The 20,565-nt window shown below is 53.9% G+C and overlaps 10 protein-coding genes across 10 annotated transcripts; 6 read left to right on the top strand and 4 right to left on the bottom strand.

The window, feature by feature from the left end:
* Positions 1–497: 497 nt before the first annotated feature.
* J4E85_005636 (uncharacterized protein) lies at positions 498–1,364 on the top strand (the record flags this gene model as incomplete). The annotated part of the gene is made up of 1 exon (XM_051469880.1): positions 498–1,364. One exon carries the CDS (start codon positions 498–500, stop codon positions 1,362–1,364), a length of 867 nt encoding a protein of 288 aa, XP_051326711.1.
* Positions 1,365–1,720: 356 nt separating this feature from the next.
* Positions 1,721–2,671, bottom strand: J4E85_005635 (uncharacterized protein; the record flags this gene model as incomplete). The annotated part of the gene is made up of 1 exon (XM_051469879.1): positions 1,721–2,671. The coding sequence occupies one exon, from the start codon at positions 2,669–2,671 to the stop codon at positions 1,721–1,723; it is 951 nt and encodes a 316-aa protein (XP_051326710.1).
* A 1,692-nt stretch (positions 2,672–4,363) lies between these two features.
* Positions 4,364–5,287, top strand: J4E85_005634 (uncharacterized protein; the record flags this gene model as incomplete). Its single annotated transcript, XM_051469878.1, has 2 exons — positions 4,364–4,502; positions 4,554–5,287. The coding sequence occupies 2 exons, from the start codon at positions 4,364–4,366 to the stop codon at positions 5,285–5,287; spliced, it is 873 nt and encodes a 290-aa protein (XP_051326709.1).
* Positions 5,288–5,430: 143 nt separating this feature from the next.
* J4E85_005633 (uncharacterized protein) lies at positions 5,431–7,203 on the bottom strand (the record flags this gene model as incomplete). Its single annotated transcript, XM_051469877.1, has 1 exon — positions 5,431–7,203. The coding sequence occupies one exon, from the start codon at positions 7,201–7,203 to the stop codon at positions 5,431–5,433; it is 1,773 nt and encodes a 590-aa protein (XP_051326708.1).
* Positions 7,204–7,869: 666 nt separating this feature from the next.
* J4E85_005632 (uncharacterized protein) lies at positions 7,870–9,963 on the top strand (the record flags this gene model as incomplete). Its single annotated transcript, XM_051469876.1, has 1 exon — positions 7,870–9,963. One exon carries the CDS (start codon positions 7,870–7,872, stop codon positions 9,961–9,963), a length of 2,094 nt encoding a protein of 697 aa, XP_051326707.1.
* Positions 9,964–10,796: 833 nt separating this feature from the next.
* Positions 10,797–11,271, top strand: J4E85_005631 (uncharacterized protein; the record flags this gene model as incomplete). The annotated part of the gene is made up of 2 exons (XM_051469875.1): positions 10,797–11,067; positions 11,129–11,271. The coding sequence occupies 2 exons, from the start codon at positions 10,797–10,799 to the stop codon at positions 11,269–11,271; spliced, it is 414 nt and encodes a 137-aa protein (XP_051326706.1).
* A 300-nt stretch (positions 11,272–11,571) lies between these two features.
* Positions 11,572–12,364, bottom strand: UBC1_2 (Ubiquitin-conjugating enzyme E2 1; the record flags this gene model as incomplete). The annotated part of the gene is made up of 2 exons (XM_051469874.1): positions 11,572–12,051; positions 12,104–12,364. The coding sequence occupies 2 exons, from the start codon at positions 12,362–12,364 to the stop codon at positions 11,572–11,574; spliced, it is 741 nt and encodes a 246-aa protein (XP_051326705.1).
* Positions 12,365–13,051: 687 nt separating this feature from the next.
* Positions 13,052–14,623, top strand: MTS2 (26S protease regulatory subunit; the record flags this gene model as incomplete). Its single annotated transcript, XM_051469873.1, has 4 exons — positions 13,052–13,054; positions 13,107–13,172; positions 13,256–14,324; positions 14,373–14,623. The coding sequence occupies 4 exons, from the start codon at positions 13,052–13,054 to the stop codon at positions 14,621–14,623; spliced, it is 1,389 nt and encodes a 462-aa protein (XP_051326704.1).
* An 897-nt stretch (positions 14,624–15,520) lies between these two features.
* J4E85_005628 (uncharacterized protein) lies at positions 15,521–17,833 on the top strand (the record flags this gene model as incomplete). The annotated part of the gene is made up of 3 exons (XM_051469872.1): positions 15,521–16,027; positions 16,128–16,182; positions 16,230–17,833. 3 exons carry the CDS (start codon positions 15,521–15,523, stop codon positions 17,831–17,833), a joined length of 2,166 nt encoding a protein of 721 aa, XP_051326703.1.
* Positions 17,834–18,354: 521 nt separating this feature from the next.
* On the bottom strand, positions 18,355–19,700 carry J4E85_005627 (uncharacterized protein; the record flags this gene model as incomplete). The annotated part of the gene is made up of 2 exons (XM_051469871.1): positions 18,355–19,263; positions 19,335–19,700. 2 exons carry the CDS (start codon positions 19,698–19,700, stop codon positions 18,355–18,357), a joined length of 1,275 nt encoding a protein of 424 aa, XP_051326702.1.
* Positions 19,701–20,565: the final 865 nt, after the last annotated feature.

Raw genomic sequence — 20,565 nt, 5'->3', positions numbered from 1 at the left:
GTCCAATCGGTGACCACAAGGCAGGCTGCATCGCTTACCTACCTAGGTAATTTCTATGAGCCTGCGCATCTCACTGCATTTACAAAATTACACACCCTCTTTCATGCTTCCTAATCATATTGATTGCGACGGTGGACATGGACAGTCCTGTGGTCCCGTCTTGATCCACATGTCTGGTGAGACGCCCCGCAGTGGGGTGCACCTTCCCCTACTCCGGAGTAGAGCTTATCCGCTACAAGCACTCGGAGCTTTATGTTCGATGAGATGGTGCAGACAGACTGGACATACCAGAAGTGCACGACAGGGCGTGAGCTTGATTAATGGATGCAGCTCCGAGGAGCTTACACCAAAGCTCCTCACAATTGAGCCTCGGTAAAGCAGAGTCAACTTACGTCATCCACCTAACACTACCAACATCTATACTACTCCTTGTCCATCGTCTGAGCATTGTATTCGCGAAACAGGTAAACATCTGATCTTGTCAATTCCTCTCCAAAATGCCGCTCTGCACACTCCATCTCGTCGCCCTCCACACCACCACACCCAACCCCATCTTAACCTTCCTGTCCACCTTAAAGTCCGCCAACATCTCACCACTAGTCATCTCACGCGTAATCCGCTGGATAATCCTCCCCTCAAAGCTCTCAACCGAACACCTCCTCGCCCGAAACATCCACTGGGATCTTCTCCTCATCCTGCCCAGCACCGACGCGCTCCCATCCTCGCTCTCAAAGCTAGTCCAACACCACTGGAGCGTAACAGCCGGAGTCCCCTCCCGCCTGATCCAAGACTTTGCATCGAAGAACCAGAAGCTACTCCACCCAGACCCAACCTCGGTTCCGAAAGTTCAAGAGCAGAAGAGCAACAAGACCACTGAATCGAGCCAAAGTCTGGAGCTGAGCGATGAGCTGAATAATTGGATCAAGACTTTCGTCAATAGCGGTGCTAAAGAGGGCAAAGGCGCGGTATCCATGTTCAACCTCCTCGCCTTCAACCCAGGGATGAAGGAAGAATACCTGAAATACGGTGCCGCGTTCGCCAAATCAATCGGCTCCAAGCACGGTGGTAACGCAAAGATCGTGGGGAATGCAACACATGTCAACGGCTCGGCGATCGCCAAGGCATCAGACAGTAGTGTTGGTGCGAATGGCGAGGTGGGCGGCGGGAACGACGATTGGGACGAGATCGCGCTGGCGCATTATCCCAGTATATTGCATTTTAGGGACATGTTGGCGAGTGAGGATTACCAGGAGGTTAATCACAGGCATCGTGTGCCGAGTTTGAGGGATACGTGTATTCTTATGACGAGTGAGATTGCGGTGGAGGAGTTGATGGGGCAGGGTAAAGGTGAAGCGAAGCTTTAGAATGGACTTGATGGCGTTGCGCGAGCAAACCTATCTGTAGCAGACTCACTCAGATGTGAGGCTAGAGTCAGAACACGAATTCTGGTTTGTGTCGATACTATCTGATCTTGCGACTGCTAAACTCTGCACAAGGTCGTACCGCTATACAGCTTCTCGAAGCTCGTACAAGCTCATCGTGTATTTTACTTAGGTTGCTTGCTTAACGTGGAGCTCGTGCCGTACTCAGTGTAGCGCCCAAATACTTGCAACCAAATCGGTCGATGCCCTGGCATCAACGACCCGGTTTGTCATACAATCCGGATAGACATCGCTGAAAAGAACGCCGCAGCGACCATGCCAGATACTCCAAAGCCTCCTCAGGTATCCACATCAACAAACAGCTCCCGAAAAGCCAACCGTCCAATCCCCTCTCCCGGATGTCCCACCTTCTCTTTCCCACCCCTCCCCCTGCGTTTACCCCAACCCCCTCTCGCACTACCAACATCCGGCAACACCCAATTCCTCTTGTCCTGCTCCGCAACCCACTTCTCGCATAACGTCTCCGCCAGCTCGACCTTGCGCTTCCAGATGCCTTCATCTTCGCCTTTTACTTTGAGCAAAGCAGGCGCTGTGCTCTTGTCCATGAGCGAGGAATCCATGACTTCGGATGCGAAGCGTCGGCGCTGGAGGAGGCATTCGTCAGCACGGTTGTGTCGCTTACAACGTGAGCATGAGGGGTAGGTTCGCGAGCAGGGGAGGCCGGCGAGGGTGCATTGGAGACAGGAGGTTATCCAGACTGGTCGCGGCTCGTTCGGGTCGGGCGTCGGAAGAGCACGTTGAGGGTCAAGATGAGGTACAGCTGTGAGGTCGTCTGTATCCGTTTGTGAGGCTGCTTCATGGGGGTCTAGCCTGGCTGATGGCTTGCTAGGTCGAAGAGCAAAGGCAGGTGGTACAAGCCGCTCAAGTGTGCGTTCTTTGCCATGTGCTGGTGCCCAGTCACTGCTATCGATACTGGTCGTGTCGGAATCATCGTCTCGTATCTCGAACTTCGGGGTCGGGCTGCCGAACAGATTCTTGCGGAGTGGTTTGTCGAAGATGCTCTGCCTGGAGAAGGACGTGTCGGTTGGCGATATCTCATCTTGCAGTACAGAGCGGTGGTCCGGTCGCCTAGGTGGTGTGGCTGGTCCATACTCTGCCTCTTCATCGGTATCAGTGGCGCACTCGCTTTCATCGATCTCGGTGCCCTTGATATTCAATTTGTCAAGCCATCCTTCGATGCGATCAGGGCGTTCGACCTCCTTCTCCAGCATCTTCAGAGGATCAGGCATGTCGAAGAAGCCCACGCCGATTGGTGTAGATCTTGGAGAGTTGATGATGGTCAGAGTCAAAGAGTAGTGAAGGTGACGAGGGCGAGAGGATACGGTGATAATGTTTCACGGTGAAGTCGACCACGCTAGTCCGGACGCGTCGAGGAACTGATCCATGGATACCGCATGCTCGTAGAGTGCGGGGTAACGAAAGCGGAGATGTAATCAGACATCGTATGGCGAGAGGCAGCTTGTAAGTTCATGTCTCGGTTGCGTATTTCGGCGGTCACTGTTCAGTTTAGCGTTGATCAACTGTGCCGAGCAAACAACCTTTCAGCCCGGACTTTAACTAAGATCTCTCCAGAACAGGTATTGAGAGAAGCGCCTGTCGCGCGATGTGATCGAGATAGCCTCTTGCAGATATTTCCATACGTGTGGGTGTTCTAATCGTCTGCTTTAGCTTGTTCGTCTGCGTTTCGAACATCCAGAAGGATGTCATTGTAGATCAAGGGTCGTAACTTCCCTGGTACTCAGATAGTGTACCGAACGTTTGCGGGTCGATAAACCTGCAGGTCAAAACGCCAAAAGAGTGCGATGCATCGAAATCTCCATAAGTAGGGTCGCTTGTGACACACAGAAAGATCTACTCTTCGTCGCTGTCAAGTGTCGCCCGTAGATTACGTGCTGTTCCTCCTTCTGAAACATGCTCGAGCTGCTGCATCGCCAAAAAAAGTGCATCATTTCCGAGTCATCTCACACCAAAGTGACCACAAGCCCGCGCATCCGTGTGCTTATACTAAGCACCTCAAGGCCAGCAGTCGCTGTTGTGCTGCGCACCTGCTCCCTCAAGGAGTTGATAGCTGCATTCCGTCCGAATCTGTAGCGGTTGCAACTTCGAATGCGTTCTCGATATGTTTACGCGGCATAGGATGGGAAGGTGTATCTGTCGTACACTAGAAGGGAAGGAGCTCTGAGGAACTTCTGGCGGACGTTCACGTCATCGCGACGCGTCTCGGGAATACGAGTCATGCTAGCGTGACGCGTACGATATCCCCGGCGTCAGCCGAACAACCTCAGTTTCTAACATCAACCTTTCAAGGTCTACGCACATCAAGTTGCATCCGTACACCAGGCCAAGTGACCCCAAAATCTAGCGCATCATTTCGATTCAATTGCGTTATGCGAACGTTCAGTGTGATGTCACACTCCAAAATGCTTTCCAAGGTTTCGTCTCACGTCATCACCTATTCTGCTTTCAAGCACGCCGTATCAGAAGAATGGCTTTCTCTTTCTCCGGATCAGCTCTCAAACAATTCGTTCTTTGTTCTATAGTGAGACGTATCGTATCGCCAAAATGCGCGGTGGTCACCTCGAGGCGGCTCTTCGAGTGTCTTATTTTGTTCATGTTCGACAGTGAGACAATTGAAGACAATAGCGACAGTCTTTGGGGCGAAAGTAGCAATGAGTAGTACTAGAAGCTATTTAAGCTGGGTATAGGCAGGGTGAGTAGGTATTGTTGTCGAGGTGAAGACGGTTTCTACTGCCAAGACTCGACCGTTTGCCCTTCACCTAGGCAACGTCAACAACTCAAAATCTCTTCGCACAAATCCTTTTCCTCTTCTCCAACAGCTTCGTCACTATCCAAAACAGCTACATACCCAGAAACCCATCACACCAACACCTACAAACAAACCCGCTCCAACCACTACCAAGATGGAAGGATATCTCCCTCAAACACACTACGAGCCGAACGGCTTCCTCAACTTCGCCCTCGACATGGGCTCAGTCATGCTCGTTTTGATTGCTGGCTTCATAGCGGCAAAATACGGCATGACCTCCAAGTCAAGCCCAGGTAAGTCTCATCACTCATTGGTCTTTGAGTGAATGATCTGACATGACATAGCACCAGAGATCGGCATGAGCAAGACCGAGATCCGGGATCTCGTGAGCAAGGCTGTACGCGACGAAGTCAAGATGCTCGAGAGGCGCATGGCGGTGCGTGAGAGCCAGCTGGAAGAGGCCCTCGACATGGCCCACCAGCACGAAGCCCGCATTGCGGCGCTGGAAGACAAGGTCGACAGAGGTGCGAGGGAGATGGACGCCCTTCGTGCCTCACTAAACAGTCCCAAATCACCCAAATCCTCCTCCCCCTCCTCATCTCCCTCCCCCTCTCTCTCCTTCTTCCTCTCGGTCCCTCCCTCCCCCACCACTTCCGACACCTTCCCGGCCACACAGTGGACCCCGTCTCCGCCGTCCGAGCATAGCTCAAGGGCCCCCAGCGACCACCAAGAAAACTCAGATGACGACAGCATCTACGGCGCAGAAGACTACAAGTCCTCGCCGCGAGTCTCATCATCACCAGATCAGGCGCCTGAGGTATCCAGCCCTCAGCTTGATCCGGCGCTGGAAGATGAACTCGCTGAGTTGGGTGGTTGGGGTCTGGACATAGAGGCATCCGAGGACGTCAGTGGTGGTAACATCACTGACCAGGACGCTGAAGGCGAGACAGACGATGAGTACGAGGCATCAGCACCGCCTATCCCGAGCGCTGGCAGTGAGTCTTTGGCTGGACGAAGGCCAATCATACCACTGTCGAAGTGCAGGACAAAGGGTGCTAGCACCCCGCGTCTGGGATAGGTGGGAAGGTCTTCCGGTATGTTCTTGCAACCAAACCCATTTTCTCCATTATGCTAATTCGTCTTGACAGGCGACAAGACACACGTTCGAAAATCCGGGATGAAGTGAAGCTGCCACAGATGCAGCGTCATAGTCCCGTCCGTTTACTTCCCGCGCATCAAGAAGCGCCTACAAACGTCGACCCAAAGAACGTCCAGTCCGGTATCAGCATCAATCTGCCGAGCCAGATCGAACAATCTCCGCCTTCTCCCCTCGTCATTCTCCAACCACGCCTCACTGCCGACCTCGCGAACGCCTCCCTCATCCACCATCAATCCTCTCCTCCCTCCATCAACACCAACAAACTCTGCACAAGGGGGCGTCCCCCTGGTCACGAAATCGAGAATGGTATCGCGCCACCTGGAAACCACAGGTCCATAATGCGAGGGCAAACGGTCTTCGTGCACGCCACCAAGCAGCGTAGCAATGTCGAAAGTATGCGTAGCGAAAGCACCTTGCTCCTGGATTGGTCCTGGGAAAGGGTTCGGAAGATCAAAGACTTGGAAATAGGTTTCTTTGACCAGATCACCTTCCGCAATGCTCAACGCGGCCGCAAAGAACCCTATGTCGCTTTCAAAAAGGCAGATACGTTGGAGTGCGTCCGCATCATCAAGACCTCCCTCGATACCGTATATCTTCAGCAATTCGGCACCTTGTTCAGGAGACAGAACATCTTTGGCAATCTGCTCGAAGGCTTGAGCGTGGTTCTTGCGACTATCATCGTTCCTCATCATATTGTAGGAGATGCCGCCGTCATAGGTGGCGGAGCCAACGATTTGAGCTTCGACAGGCCTCGCCCAGTCTTTCCAATCAGGAGGAGCGACTTTGCCCTTTCTAGCCAGATCCATGGTCGGCCGCTCAAAGGGAAAGAACTCGCTGTTCGTGCATGGCAAACCAACCCATGCCAGGTCTCGAATCTTCGACGCGTCAACGCCAATCACGTCTCTGGCTATTGCTTTTGTGTCCCTCTCACTGCCATCACTTTCTCTTATACGGATCCCCAACTTCTCAGCATGCTTGAGAAAGTTATCGTGATGCTCGTCGTGGGTCATTGCAGGCATCGTAACGGGCGTTCCCGAGAACATGATCGCGCGCTTGAACAACGGTTTGCGCATTGTTTGCACCGAGATACTCTCGCTACCTGCGCTTTGTCCGATGACGGTAACATTATCCACGTCGCCGCCAAAATCTTCAATATTCTCGCGCAGCCATTCGAACGCCGTGTTTTGGTCGTAGAGACCATTGTTCTCCGGTACCATACCTCCAGCATGATCCGAATGCCAGAAGCCTAGCGCACCGAGCCGGTAGTTGATCCCTACGAAGATGATGGGCGATTCACGCTGAACAGCATGGCGCACAAGATTTTCGGGGTTGTAGTATGGTCGGTTCGCAGAACCAAGGAAGTACGCACCACCATGGATGAAGACAAGAACCGGCAACTTCTTAGCAGAACGTATCTTTCCGCCTTCATCGACGCATGACTCCGGCAGAAGTATGGAAAGGTTCAAGCAATCTTCCGACTGTTCTTCGTCATCCGGCAGATTATCGGTTGGCAGTGGGATGTTGGCTGCATCAGACTTGACGCTTCCCCACGGCTGGATACTGGATGCTCCTGGCTTTGTCGCATCGAAAACTCCATCGTGGAACCTTTTGCTCTCTCCACCAGAAAGCTTGTTCGAGAGTTCTGCGCGCGCAAATCTTTGGGCAACTTTCCCGTACGGCAGACCTAATATCTTCACGATCGAGCCGCTTGGTTCCCGGAGACATCTTATCGCACCGAGCTTCGCATGGTTGAGGACGACGTTGGTCATTTTGTTTGGGCTGTTGTGAGTATGCCGTGGAGGAGATGCGTCCAGAGTACGATACGTACATGGCATGCAAGAGTGGTGACGTCAGGAAATGGTTTCACTAGGCCTACCACGCAAGTACGACGTAGTGAGCCCTTCTTGTGCGAGACATATCAGCATCTCAAGACGGTCGCATGTCATGCTCAACGTGAAAGTGGCTTGATGCGGAGATAGACATTTCACGTAACCTGGTCGCTCCTCCCTCAAAGCGGTTAGCGACTTGGCCTCGATGCCGGAGTTCGAAGATGCGTGCACGGCAGCCATCCTATACCCACACGACATCATCCGGAAATGGACGATCCACGAATTCTGCGGAACCTTCCATGGAGTCGAAGCGAATAGCTTGAGCATGTAGCAGATAGTTGTTCCTGCGCAAGCGATACCAGAAACCAGTATGGCGGGACCACGCTACCGCACCCATGGTTCCTCCTCTTCGACTGACCGGTCCGCGAACATGAAGATTTATTAATCACGACCCTCTTTTCATGACTTGCAAACGGCCTTAACTGGAGGTTCTTATCTTTCATGTCGTATAAGGCTGTACTATCTTTCGCGCCTTCTTCTTCCGGTTAGTGGTGCCGCTCGCTTCTGCTCTCACCAAGTCAAAGCTTGAGCGCATATCAAAAAGCTTGTCGTCCCACCGACAGCTTGGTCAAGCACAATCGACGTGTGCTCTGCATTTGACCGGACCGGATAATGGTCTACAGAAGCAAGATGCTGAAGAATATCTTTCTCGCTTCACTCGCGTTGAGCGTGTCGGCCGTTCCCACATTCCGGCAGTATGTCGAACGCGACTACAATACCAATCTCAACGTCAAGCTCTCTATCGAGAATGGTCTCCTGGATACTCCCACCGATGGCCGCATTGTGTTGATGTTTGCTCCCGAAGGCGAAGATCCCCTCGACGATACGGATGTCACTTCTTCCCCCAACAAGATCTTTGGAAAGAATGTATACAACTTCGGTCCAAAGCAAGCGGTCTTCTTCTCTGGCGGAAACAACGACAGTACCGCTACCGGTGTGTATGGCTGGCCGAACGTCAGCCTGAGCGACATTGACCCGGGCACCTACAGTGTGCAAGCCTTCCTCACCCGCTACGAGACCGTCACGAGAAGCGATGGCTCGAAGATCAGCGTCAGATTCCCATGCGGCGACGGCGCGCCAAATGCCAACGGCTATGGAAGCTTGGTTACATCGGCTCAAGACGTTGAGATCTCCGAAGGCGGCCAGACTATCGAATTGACTTTCAACAACGTTACAGCTGCCGAAGACTTCGCCGGCAAGGAAATCGGCGGATGCAACCAGGGCAACTACGAAGACACAGACACGCTCAAACACGTCAAGATTCGCAGTAAGAAGTTGAGCAAGTTCTGGGGCCGCGACATGTATGTTGGTGCCAATGTTGTACTGCCTTCTGGCTACGATGCAGCCGACAAGAAAACACAATACCCTGTCATCTACAACCAAGGTCACTGGCCGGCTGGCGAAGGCGCTTACAACTATGGCACCGACGAGAAGTTCACAGCAGCTTGGGACGCGGGTGTCATACCCGGAACCAACACAACCGCAGCGCGACCGGCACCCAAGTTCATCATGGTGACTTTCCGCCATGAAGCTCCATACTACGATGACTCGTATGCCGTCAACACTGCCAACCTTGGCCCTTACGGTGATGCCATCAACGAAGAGCTGATCCCTCATATCGAAGACACTTTCAACACTATCCGCGCACCGTATGCTCGTGTCCAGGATGGAGGCTCTACTGGTGGTTGGGAGTCGATCGCCAACCTCATCTACCGCCCAGACCTCTTCGGCGTGTGCTTCTCTTCCTACCCCGACTCTCTGGACTTCCACCGCCACCAAGACATCGAACTGTACAGCGCTGCTAATGCGTACCAACGTGCAGATGGTAGCTCTGTTCCCAGTATTCGCACCCACACTAACGGCACGGAGGTCATCCTAGCTACCGCCGCGCAAGAAAACCACTGGGAACTGACCTTCGGCACATCATCGCGCTCATTCAACCAGTGGGATGTCTGGAACGCCGTCTTCGGTGTCCAGGGTTACAACAACTACCCTCTTGAGCCCTGGGACAAAGTCACTGGTGAGATCTACCCCGAGGCAGTCGAATACTGGAAGCCGTTCGACCTCAGCGACTACGTCGTCACCAACTTCAACTCGTCCCGCAACCTCGGTGCTGCCCTCGCTGGACGTATCTTCGTCTACGTAGGCACTTGGGACAACTACTTCCTCAACGAAGGTGTCATGGAGTTCCAGAAGCGCACCGATGCCGTTGGTGGTGCCGGATGGGCCAATGTCACAATCCTACCCGAGAAGCCCCATGGTGGCAACTACCAAGCACGCGAGATCTGGGACTACCTTGAGTTGGTCGAGCGCTGGGTTCAAGATCACGCCCCCGATGGCCCTACTCCACTCTCCCCTTCGGCCACCGCTCCCTCTACCCGTGGAAATGTATGGGAAGATGTCATCAAATACGGTGGTCGCAAAGCAGCCATCAAGCGTCAAGCCGACCCCGAGATCGAAGACAAGAAGGCCAAGGTGGGCCAGGAGGTTACTGCGAGTGTCGGTCGTTGGGACCCGGGTGTCAAGCTCACCGCGCAGTGGATCTTGAACAGCAAGCCCGCATGCGAAGCTTTTAGTGTAGAACAAGGCGCGAGCGTGAAGTATGCGCCAACAGCAAAGGGCCATATCCAGCTACACGTCACAGGAGAGAAGCGAAACTACGCGACTGAGACGCGCAAGAGTGAGCGAGTACTTGTAGGAAGGTAGTGGAATACCAGGAAATAGACATAGATCAATCAGCATTGAGACACCGTTACACCGCATTCCAACCGTGTGAGCATTTGCGACTAACCTTGTGCACACAAGGACTTGTGGGGTCATACCAGAGTTTCGCGCATGTACTTAAGCCGATGCTGGTGTTCCTGCATCCGTAAAAGCCCCATGTCCAGGATCCGGGCATCTCCCCATTTAGCACGGCGCCACTTCCGCGTAGGCTAGCTCGGAGATTTACAGCTCCACTTTACCTCACCGAGGCAGGCAGTGTCAATGAAAGCCTTCAACCGATCGTCGCATTCGCAGATGGCGAAGATGGAAGCCCAATATCTGAAACTCAAGAGAAGGAGGACAAAAAGATACGCAAGCCAGAAGCACAGTAGCCCAACTCTACAAATCTGACCGCTTACACAAAGTTCACAACTACAAGTCCTAGCCCTGGAATCCCACACCGTCTCCCCTTCTCCACGTCGCCACCTAGATGCGCGCCGATGTCTCGGTGTTTATCGCCGTTACCGAAGAATTACGACCGTTGCGTCTGAGCACAGACTAGAGAGGAAGTTTAAAGTGCTTACCCAGCGTCAGCAGTAGCGGTATTTGTGTGAGTGCAGCCGTGGAGTATGGCGATGCTAGGACCATGCTAGGCGCACGAAAACGAGGCGGTGGGTAAATGCGCCGACTGACAGACCGCTCTTGACGTTGTCTTACGAAGGGAGATGGATATATAAGATGGTCTTGCCATCGCTTTCTAGACTTACCCATTCCCATCACCATCGCTCCCAACCCACCGATCTCATACCCAACCAACCACCCAACCACCCCCCAAAATGCACTTCCGCACCGCCCTCTTCGCCCTGGCCACCGCCGCCACCGCCGCAAACGCCAAAGTCTACGGCAAATGGAATGTCACAATCTCGCAATACGCGCTCGACTCGGGCTTCAAGTCGCAGAGGCTGCTCGCGGACTTTGTGTCTGACGAGTACTCTGGCAAGGACGTTATTCACACCGTTTGCAACTACGAGTATGATCCTAGCAAGAACACCACGGAGAGCAAGAGCTGCGATCCTCCTACTTTTGACTATGAGTATGATGGTGAGAGTAAGTTTATCATTCCGGTTATGATGTGATATGCGGGGCGAGATGCTAATATGTGGAATAGCTGTCAAGGTCCAGCAGAATATTGAGAAGCCGAATAAGATGACTGTCTTTGGTGATGCTCCTCTTACGCTTAAGAAGGATGAAAGCGTTGATGGTGTCTACTCGAATGGTGTCTTCATCGACGCTGACCGTGCCACCGCGTAAACACCTTGATCGACACACTATATATCTTAGACTAGAAGAGGAGGAATCGCCTGTACATACGACATAACGAAACAACAAGGATAATGTAACAAACTTTGATTGACACTACATTGCTACTCACTAAGAGCGCGCCTACGCTATTCCCGTGATCATGTACACCCAATACTCCTAATAACCCATCAACTTACGCCGCCTCCCATGAAGAATGTAATGGATGTGATGGTCTGAGGAATGACAACGCCTTTGCGCCCTGGAAGTCGAACAAGAGATGCTGAATCGGAACAAGATATGGGGAGGCTACTATGCTTCGCCGAAGAGCCGAGCTGTAATGTCCCCCATGTAGGCTTCTTCTAGCTCGTAGTCTTCGCCGCCCATGCGATCGATACCCACATACTCGAACGAGGCGACCACAGCGTCGACATCGAAGCCCATAGCGACAAAGCGGTCTACCAAGTCCTTGTTGTAGCCCTTGTACGCAGCCAGCTTGGACTGCTCTTCGTTTTGCTTCGCCTGCTGGGCCTTCTTCTTGATCGACGCCGCTGTGGCTCCCCCGCTTCCTTCAGCAATCTCCTTCCGCGGCGCACCAGCGAATGTGACTGCCCACTCACGGGCCTTGTGTTCGAATTCGGCGGGGTTCCGTAGCAGCATGCCGGCGACTTCTGCGTCTTGTGGATCCTTTGGCTCGGGTGTGCTGAGCAGCGATTGTAGCGAGATCAGAGCGGACTTAATGGTCAGAACTGGCGACCATTGCGAGGAGAGGGTGTCGAGGCAGATAGCGCCCTACTACTGTTAGCTTTCTGAAGCACTTTCCAAGACGGTATCTGTCACTTACCGTTTGTGAGCTGACATTGGGGTGCCAGATCTTAGTCTCGAACTTCATGAGCGGTGGGCGGAAGGGGTATTCGCTCGGGATCCGGATGTCGACCTTGTAGGTAGCTCCCTCATATGGTGTGTCAGGAGGACCGAAGAACTGCCCCCGTAGATGTGTCAGGTCCTCGCCATTGCCTGCCGGTTCGACGACGATCTTGGAGTGCTGATCGTTGTGGATGTCGGCAATCTCCTTGGCAATGCGCCTGTTGCGGTTGGAAGTCATGGTGGTGGGATATGGTGGAAAATTCGGGGTGAAAAGGGCGATGAAGAGGAAGTGTGACGAGTAGGCAGCAGGTAGGCGCGACCAAGGTATTTCTAGGTAGAGAAGTCAGCCTCAGGCTCCGCGCAGTGGTCCCGGCTCCACCAAGTTGCAGTGCGGGGACTGTGTCATACAGGTCTTGGGGTGTCTGAGAGGGGGCTGTGGCGTGGTGATTCACCTAAAAAGCGATTCGGACGTACTGGACCTACTCTGAGACCTTGTCTAGTAGCAATAGAGAGTACCTCTTGACCCGCGTGGGGAGCTTTGAGCTGGCTCGCCGGCGGGGTCGAAGCTCAGAGGGAATACTACAACGGGGGTTTCGGGAATCTGGTGGGTGAAGAAGAAGAGTTAGTGAAATGGAGCGCACAGCGAGAAATGTGCAGCTATCGGACGGGGCCTGACGTGTCTGTTGCTCTATGGAGGTGGAATGGTGAGGCTTCCAGCGGCTCGAGGCAGTGACGCCACGAGGCGCTAACCCCGATCCTCCGACATCCACGAGCTTCGGAATCAGCGCATCAACACCTCTTGCAAACAACCACCGCCTCACCACCGCCATCGCCCGTTACCACCACCCTCGCTGTGGTTCTTTCTCTCCTAGTCGCTGCATACTACCAAGTGCCTGATTCGCCTTTCATCGTGTGATCGCGTGTCATGGTACGATCGCCTCCCTCGGAAACCACCATGGCCACATGCTAACGACGTGCAGGGTAACCAGCAATCGAGTGCTGGAGGCGGCGGGCCTCCAGGAGATGACAAGAACAAGAAGGACAAGGTATGTGCTGCCCCACGACACGTGGTGATGGCTCTCGGGAGTCCGCTATCTGTTGCCTCACCGCACTAACACGCCCTCTGCAGAAGGAGAAGCCAAAGTACGAGCCGCCGCCACAACCCACAACCCGCATCGGCAGGAAGAAGAAGAAGGCCGCCGGGCCCAGCGCCGCCGCCAAGCTCCCGACCGTCTACCCGACCGCACGATGCAAGCTACGCTACCTCCGAATGCAGCGCATCCACGACCATCTCCTGCTCGAGGAGGAGTACGTCGAGAACCAGGAGCGTCTGCGCAAGGCCAAGGCGGTGAAGGAAGGAAACGCGCCCGCAGCAAACGCAGGGGATGCCGAAGACCGGAACGCCGATGAGCGCTCACGCGTCGACGACATGCGCGGTAGCCCCATGGGCGTCGGCAACCTCGAGGAGCTCATCGACGACGACCACGCCATTGTTTCCAGCGCCACCGGGCCAGAGTACTACGTCTCCATCATGTCTTTCGTCGACAAGGATCTGCTAGAGCCCGGAGCGAGCATCCTGCTGCATCACAAGTCGGTTTCAGTCGTCGGTGTGCTCACAGACGATGCCGATCCGTTAGTATCGGTCATGAAGCTGGACAAGGCGCCCACTGAGTCGTATGCGGATATTGGTGGTCTAGAGCAACAGATCCAGGAAGTGCGGGAGGCGGTCGAGCTGCCCCTGTTACATCCTGAACTGTACGAGGAGATGGGTATTAAGCCCCCGAAAGGTGTCATTCTCTATGGTGCACCAGGTACCGGAAAGACACTTCTGGCCAAGGCTGTGGCCAACCAGACCAGCGCGACTTTCCTGCGCATCGTGGGTAGTGAGCTGATTCAGAAGTACCTCGGAGACGGACCCAGGCTCGTGCGACAGCTCTTCCAGACCGCTGCTGAAAACGCGCCTTCCATCGTCTTCATTGACGAAATCGACGCTATCGGTACCAAGCGTTACGAGTCCACATCCGGTGGTGAGCGTGAGATTCAACGAACCATGTTGGAGTTGCTCAACCAGCTGGACGGATTTGACGACCGTGGAGATGTCAAGGTCATCATGGCCACCAACAAGATCGAGACACTCGACCCTGCCCTTATCCGTCCTGGTCGTATTGACCGAAAGATTCTCTTCGAGAATCCCGATCGTGAGTTTAGTCCACACTGCTCACAATACACTTGCTGACCCATTTCAGAAACTACCAAGAAGAAGATCTTCACCCTCCACACCTCCAAGATGTCGCTCAACGAGGATGTCGATCTCGACGAGTTCATCAACCAGAAGGACGACCTCTCCGGTGCCGACATCAAGGCCATCTGCTCCGAAGCTGGTCTCATGGCGCTCCGTGAGCGCCGTATGCGCGTCAACATGGAAGACTTCCGCACCGCGAGAGAACGTGTCCTTAAGACGAAGACAGAGGGTGAGCCAGAGGGCCTGTACTTGTAGGCGTAAGGATCATAGGGGAGGGACATCATCTTCAACACCCAAGAGCAATGTGCAAGTGTATTAGTACAAGTTGCACATAGGAAGCATCTCGTCACTACAGGCTTAATACTCGACCAACATATAGACCCTTCTAATTTTCGTGATGTATTTGGGCGCGTAGCCATAGTGAGTTCTTTTGGTCGAAATGTCACGGGCTGACAATAGCAGCGATGCATGAAAGAGGGCTGCTTCCAACACGCAAGAGGAAATAACCATCTCGTTCATGATCGAAACTCTTGGGACTACTCGGTGGGTGGTGGCTTCCTGCTAGATGTCCTGTCCAAGTCGCGGCTGCCTTCGGAGTGTGTTAGAGACCGTGCACATCTCGCGTCATCCGATCAAAGTCAAGAGGAAACCACCTCCCCTCCTATTTTCTCCTATAAGGTCGCCTTCTTCTCCTCTGGCCCCTACGAATGGCTTTGTAGACGCGAAACCGCAAGAAATGCCAATTGACCCTGCCAGTCTGTCTTCATCCCTCGTTACACATTTCCAGTCGAGCTCGGGGTTTGCGAGGTCGAGCAAGAGCACCACAACAGCAAGGACACACCGCATGGGCGGAATATAGCGGGGAAACAATGCCTTATTGCCTCAACTCTTCGTAGGGACCCCGCCTTTACCCAGGTAGAAGACTCCGCAATGTGGTCCACGAGGGTAAGAGACGTGCACTAGCTCGCCCCCCTTGGGGTATATATACAGCAATTCACGACCCGGATCTGCTATCTCATCTCCCCCACTACACTTTATCCAGCTTGAGTTGCACTGCAGTATAGCCATCTCATATCAATTGCGCCTTTGGGGCAAGTCCGCGCAGTAACCACAGAAGACTACCACTGCTTCCGACTCAGACACCAACTCGAAATGTCACTTGCTGTTGCAACGGCGGCGCCCACCTTCAGCGCGCTCAATAAGCCCCAGAAACGCGCGCTCATTCTCCGCGACCAACTTCGCTATGTTGACCCGACACATCTGAACACATTCATCGAGGGCCTAAGCAACGACGAGCCACCCACATACACTAGTGTGAATGGGGTGGTCAAGCCTGATCTGGTCTTTGTTACCCTCAAAGAAGAGGCCACTCGTTTCGATCTCGGAAATGTCATACTACCGGAAGAAAAGAACGCCATACACCGTATCTACCTAATGGTGGAGGATAACCAAGTCCAGATGCACGTTGAAGATCCATTGCCTCTGGAGGAGGATGAACTCGATTCTCATCCCATTCATGGCTTCATTGCTCGCGGTATGGTACCTTTGTTCAAAGAGAAGTATCAGATTCTCTACATAAGGGTGAACAAGATCAATGAGGCGAGGCGGGCTGCTTACAACATGCCAAGCCAGGCACCGTTACTGTTCGATGACGGAGAGGTATGTCTGCCCATTCATCGGTGGCTTTACGAAAGATATCGCAAGACGTTGCTTTCAGATGAATCGAAGCGTTTGAGTACTGTTGACTGACATCAAATAGACCCTTACTAGGCTCAACCCGATGAAGGCTGAGAACGACCGCGCTCCTACTCACAGTAAGTGCAAAAGATACAATGAAACTCCAGCGCTGACAATAGAATAGCGAGGAAGTCACGAAAGCGGCGTCCGAACGACGAGGTCATTCCCCATGTCTCCAACAAGCGCAAGCGCGCTGGTCTCGACATAATTCCGGAGGATGTGAAGAGCAACATCTTTAACACCATCCCGAGCAATATCAAGGTCGACCTCTTCAATTCAGTCGTCAAGACTGCGTTCCCCAACTTCAACAATCTCATGATTGCGTCTTGGAACGTGGTCACGATCTACTCTTCTTGTGGTAGCGACTTCCCGGAATTACATACGGCCATTGTCGATCTGAAGAGTGTCCTTCAAGATTTCGACGAGACTTTTGGTCAACGCGTGGATCGCGTCACGCCTAGTTACAGGCACGACTTTGGTGGGCCTTCGAGGGATCGTAGAGATGGAAACGGTGACCAAGACCGAGGTTCTACCCAGGATCCAAGCCGTCGTCACGATCACCAAGACAAACACAGTCATCGCGATGGAAACAACTCCAGGACTCCCGTTCCCCCCTTTGTACGAAACGGAGCAGGGAACGCTGAACAGCTCGGCAATGCCACTGCCAATGATTCGGCCCAGTTCGAAGATGACATGGAAGTTCCTGTCGATGACGTCGAAAACATTGACGACGTGGCGGAACCTGAGATGTCACCACCACGCGCGCTCCAGTCGTCTCAAGCCCATGGAGATTCAGACGATGATTCAGACGACGATGATGATGAAATTCCTCCTGTGGATCCCCGCTCCACTCAGCGACTTGCAAACCAGAGCGTGGCTCGCCAGTCCCACCCAGAGCGTACCCCAGAAATCCATGATAGAGGAAGCGTTACTACGTCGGCAAAGCCATCACCGGGCCCACAGTACACTCAGCAAGCTCGCGAAGTCAACGGAGAGCCCCAAGAGCAGTTCGTCGACGAAGCAGATGCTGAGGATAGTGCTCTTGTCATATCTCAGACAGCAGGTTCAGAATTGGCACGTCGTCGTGAGGAGTACGCGTCCTCTGTGCAGAAGAAGTCTCAGAGCGAAGCCCTCACTACTAAAACCAGGGCTGTATCTAGCCCCCGGAATGCAGCGATTCCCGAGCAACCGCTTGTAGACGAGGCCGACTCCCATTCCGAGCATGATCAGCCTGTACCACAGCTCGACGATAGTCCCCCTGCCATTCCGACTTCCAGTTCGCCAACTTCGCCACCTCCGCTAAAGAAGAGGAAGAAGGATCGCGAAGCCGAGTACAGTGCCGCCCAGCTAGAAAAGAAGTACCAGGAGCGCAAGGCCCACATCCTCCACTCTTTCCAGAACGACATGAACAAGGTGCCACAGAAGGCCCGCAAGAACCTTCGAGAGATGGAGGCCCTGATCGAGCAGCGCAAGAAGTATGAGGCGCAGGAGCAAGTTGACAAAAGCAACAGTAAATCAGGACAGACTGTGCGCCCAGGTACCACCGCCGGTGGCATGTTCGGCAACTACAACACAAAGTCCCTCGGCAAGTCTATGCTGGGCCCCAAGAAACCGACGAACATCGCACCAGTGGCCAATATGTTCCCCAACGGCACTAGAAAGGACCCGAGAGATAGCGTCTCCAAGGGTACGATGGGGACTACTCCCCCGTACGGCCGCGGCCGTTAACTTTCTATGAATACTAAATCATGCGTAGCACCTCGCAAGGAGAGAGTGCAGTTTAAGTACCTGAAGAAGTATGTCAACCGGATGTCTAATTGACACGTGGAGACTCCGGGGGGGACTCAACGCGGGGTTGAATTCTCGCATACGAGTGCAAATGTTTGGCAGCGTCGGCTCAGTCGAACATGGATGGAATTGCAAAAGCATTGGTTATACGTCGGCTCTTGGACGAGGCGGGTGGATGGGTGGGAGTGTGGTGAGGTCTATGAGAAGCGAGATTGGTTAAGCGTCGGATTTCGTACACGACGTAACGGGTGGTGGTGTGAAGACCTTCAAGACAAGTCTGCGTGCAGCAAGATCAGCGAGAATGAGAATCTGATTGTACAAACCCACTTAAAACTCCTTGTGCCGCTCAACCTATAAGCTCCATGGTATCTTTTTGAAACCTCTAGAACGCCGTGCCATGCTGTCTGATATGAATAAACGCCATATCCGTATGCAAACCCCTCAATCCTCTTAATACATATCTACTCCGCCTTCTTCCCCAATTCCGGCCCCCAAAAAGCATCAGACTCCTTCTCATACCCCTCCCTCGCCAACTTCCTCCTCTTCGCCTTACTCTCCTCCAACGCATCCCCCTGCACCGCATCCCTCTTCTGCGCCTGATTGAGCTTGACCAAATCAACCTTATCCGGATCCCTACAATTCTTCAATTTCTGCACCAGCGCCTTAATCTCCGCTTTGTGCTTCGCTTCCTTCGCCTCGCGCTCTGCCGCCGGCAACGACGCATTAACATAAAGCCGGTGGCTCGAGATGAGCGACGCGCAGTTGCGGAGCGTAGTAAGGAGTTTCGCGTGGATAGGACTGGACGTGGGGACTTTGAGGGAGAGGTAGAATAGGGTGAGTGGTTCGTCGGCGAGGAGATGAGCCGCGAGCCAGATCTGCGAGGGCGTGTATAAGAAATACGCGTCCGTAAGCACAGCAACCGTACGCAGCGTATTCGTCGCAGCACCATACGCGGCATTCACCCTCTCCTCGACCTTCTTCTCCGGCATCTTTATCGCCTGCGCCCCCACCTTGACCGGCACCGCACAAATCCTGCTCTGCACCTCCTTCGCGCCCCCCAGCTCCCCCGCAGGCCCTTGGTATTTCCCCCGCGCCATGTCGAGCATCTCCATGTGACCGGCTTTGATGGCGCGGAAGGGGTGGCGGACGTCGAGGTTGTAGCGCAGCGACTGCACGATGATGTATTCCGGGGCGAGCACGTCTTCGGAGGTTACGGCGCGGCCGGCGCCTTCGGCGTAGGACGAGACGTGGATGGGGAAGAGCTCGACTTTTGTGGCGAGGAACATTATTGTGCGGAGGATGTTGTTGACGTGGTAGGTCATGGGCGAGTTGTAGAGGTAGAAGCGGCGGAGGAATTGGATGCATGTTGCCTTCGATCTTGTCAGCAAGTGTGCCTCTTCTTTTGGGGAGTATGAGGTTTCGAGAAGGGCGATAGACGTACGACGACATTTAATGGGAAACTGTAGTGGTTCCCCAGGGCGATTGCGCGCTCGCAGAATTCGTTTACTATCTTCAACTCTTCCTCTGCGGTGAGGCAATTGATCTCCGTCACTGTCTGCATACGCGCATCCGGTGTATTTGCGCCGCTGGTCCCGCTCCCATTCTCTTTATCCACACCCGCTTCCGCACCAATGTTGTCTACGGCATCGTTGCCGCGCTGAGCTCGTAGACGCGCGACATTGGCTTTGACGCGCTCGGTGGCTTGCACGTTGATCTTCAGGCGCTGTGCAGCGAGTTGCGAGGCGGTAAAGGACCAATTGCGGAACTGGGTGGAGCTGCGATAGAGGTCGTCTTCGGTGAGCTGCATCGTCGGGGTGATTGGCCGGCGCTGGGGTGGGCAGAGTTGGCCTCGGACGCGCACTTGGGTGGTGAGAAGGGACGTCGCGACGCCATGGCAGGTCCAGCCGAGGCGCGCTTCCGTTCCGCCAGCACTCTCACCTCCAAGGACCTTTGCCCGACTCTATCATATCTTGCATCACGTGTCGCACCTTGCAACCACCCCAGCACTATCGAACACGATGTTCTTGACGGCCTTGGCTGTACCTGTCCATCACCCAGGGTGAAAGCCATGGCAGTACCACGACCGTGGTCCTGTCAATTTACTAGCGACTTGGAAGTACGCGATGCATGCAGCTTCCAGGCGAGCCCCATTGTGGTGCTGTCCATAATGCCCTCAATTGTGCTCAGCAGAGGCCTCAATTGAGCTCAAGCAATGCTGATGGGCAACACTACAAGAGACTGTCGCCCCCGCGCTCTCGGCCATGGCCCTTCCGCATTTCCCTCAGTCGCCACCTTACCCTCTGCCTCATCTCCGCCACCTATGCTGTTCAACTCAACGACTCCTACGCCAAGGCCGACCATGGAGATCGCCCTTCCGCTTTCCCAGTTACGTACCCTCGAGATAAGGGCCTCGGTGCCGCCATGAATGTCTACCGATACGCACAGTCGGTACTTCACTTGTCCCGGCTTCTATTATCCAGCGCTTTGGGCCGAGATGAGCACAGTACGGTGTGCTTCTCAGCTTCAAGCACATTTTTGAGGACCAGAATGGCGACATCTGACATGCGTTTCCCTCTTCCGGAAAGTCAGCCTGAAAGACCCTCGTACATCGACGTACAGCATCGCTCCGGTTAAAGTCTACCATCGGCTTACACGCTCACCACCTTCTCTAG

Source organism: Alternaria conjuncta (assembly GCF_024043145.1).
Source record: "Alternaria conjuncta strain BMP 0040 chromosome Unknown scaffold_7, whole genome shotgun sequence".
NCBI lineage: Eukaryota > Fungi > Ascomycota > Dothideomycetes > Pleosporales > Pleosporaceae > Alternaria > Alternaria conjuncta.
The sequence above is the reverse complement of the archived record's forward strand: the minus strand, read 5'-3'. Positions and strand labels throughout refer to the sequence as shown.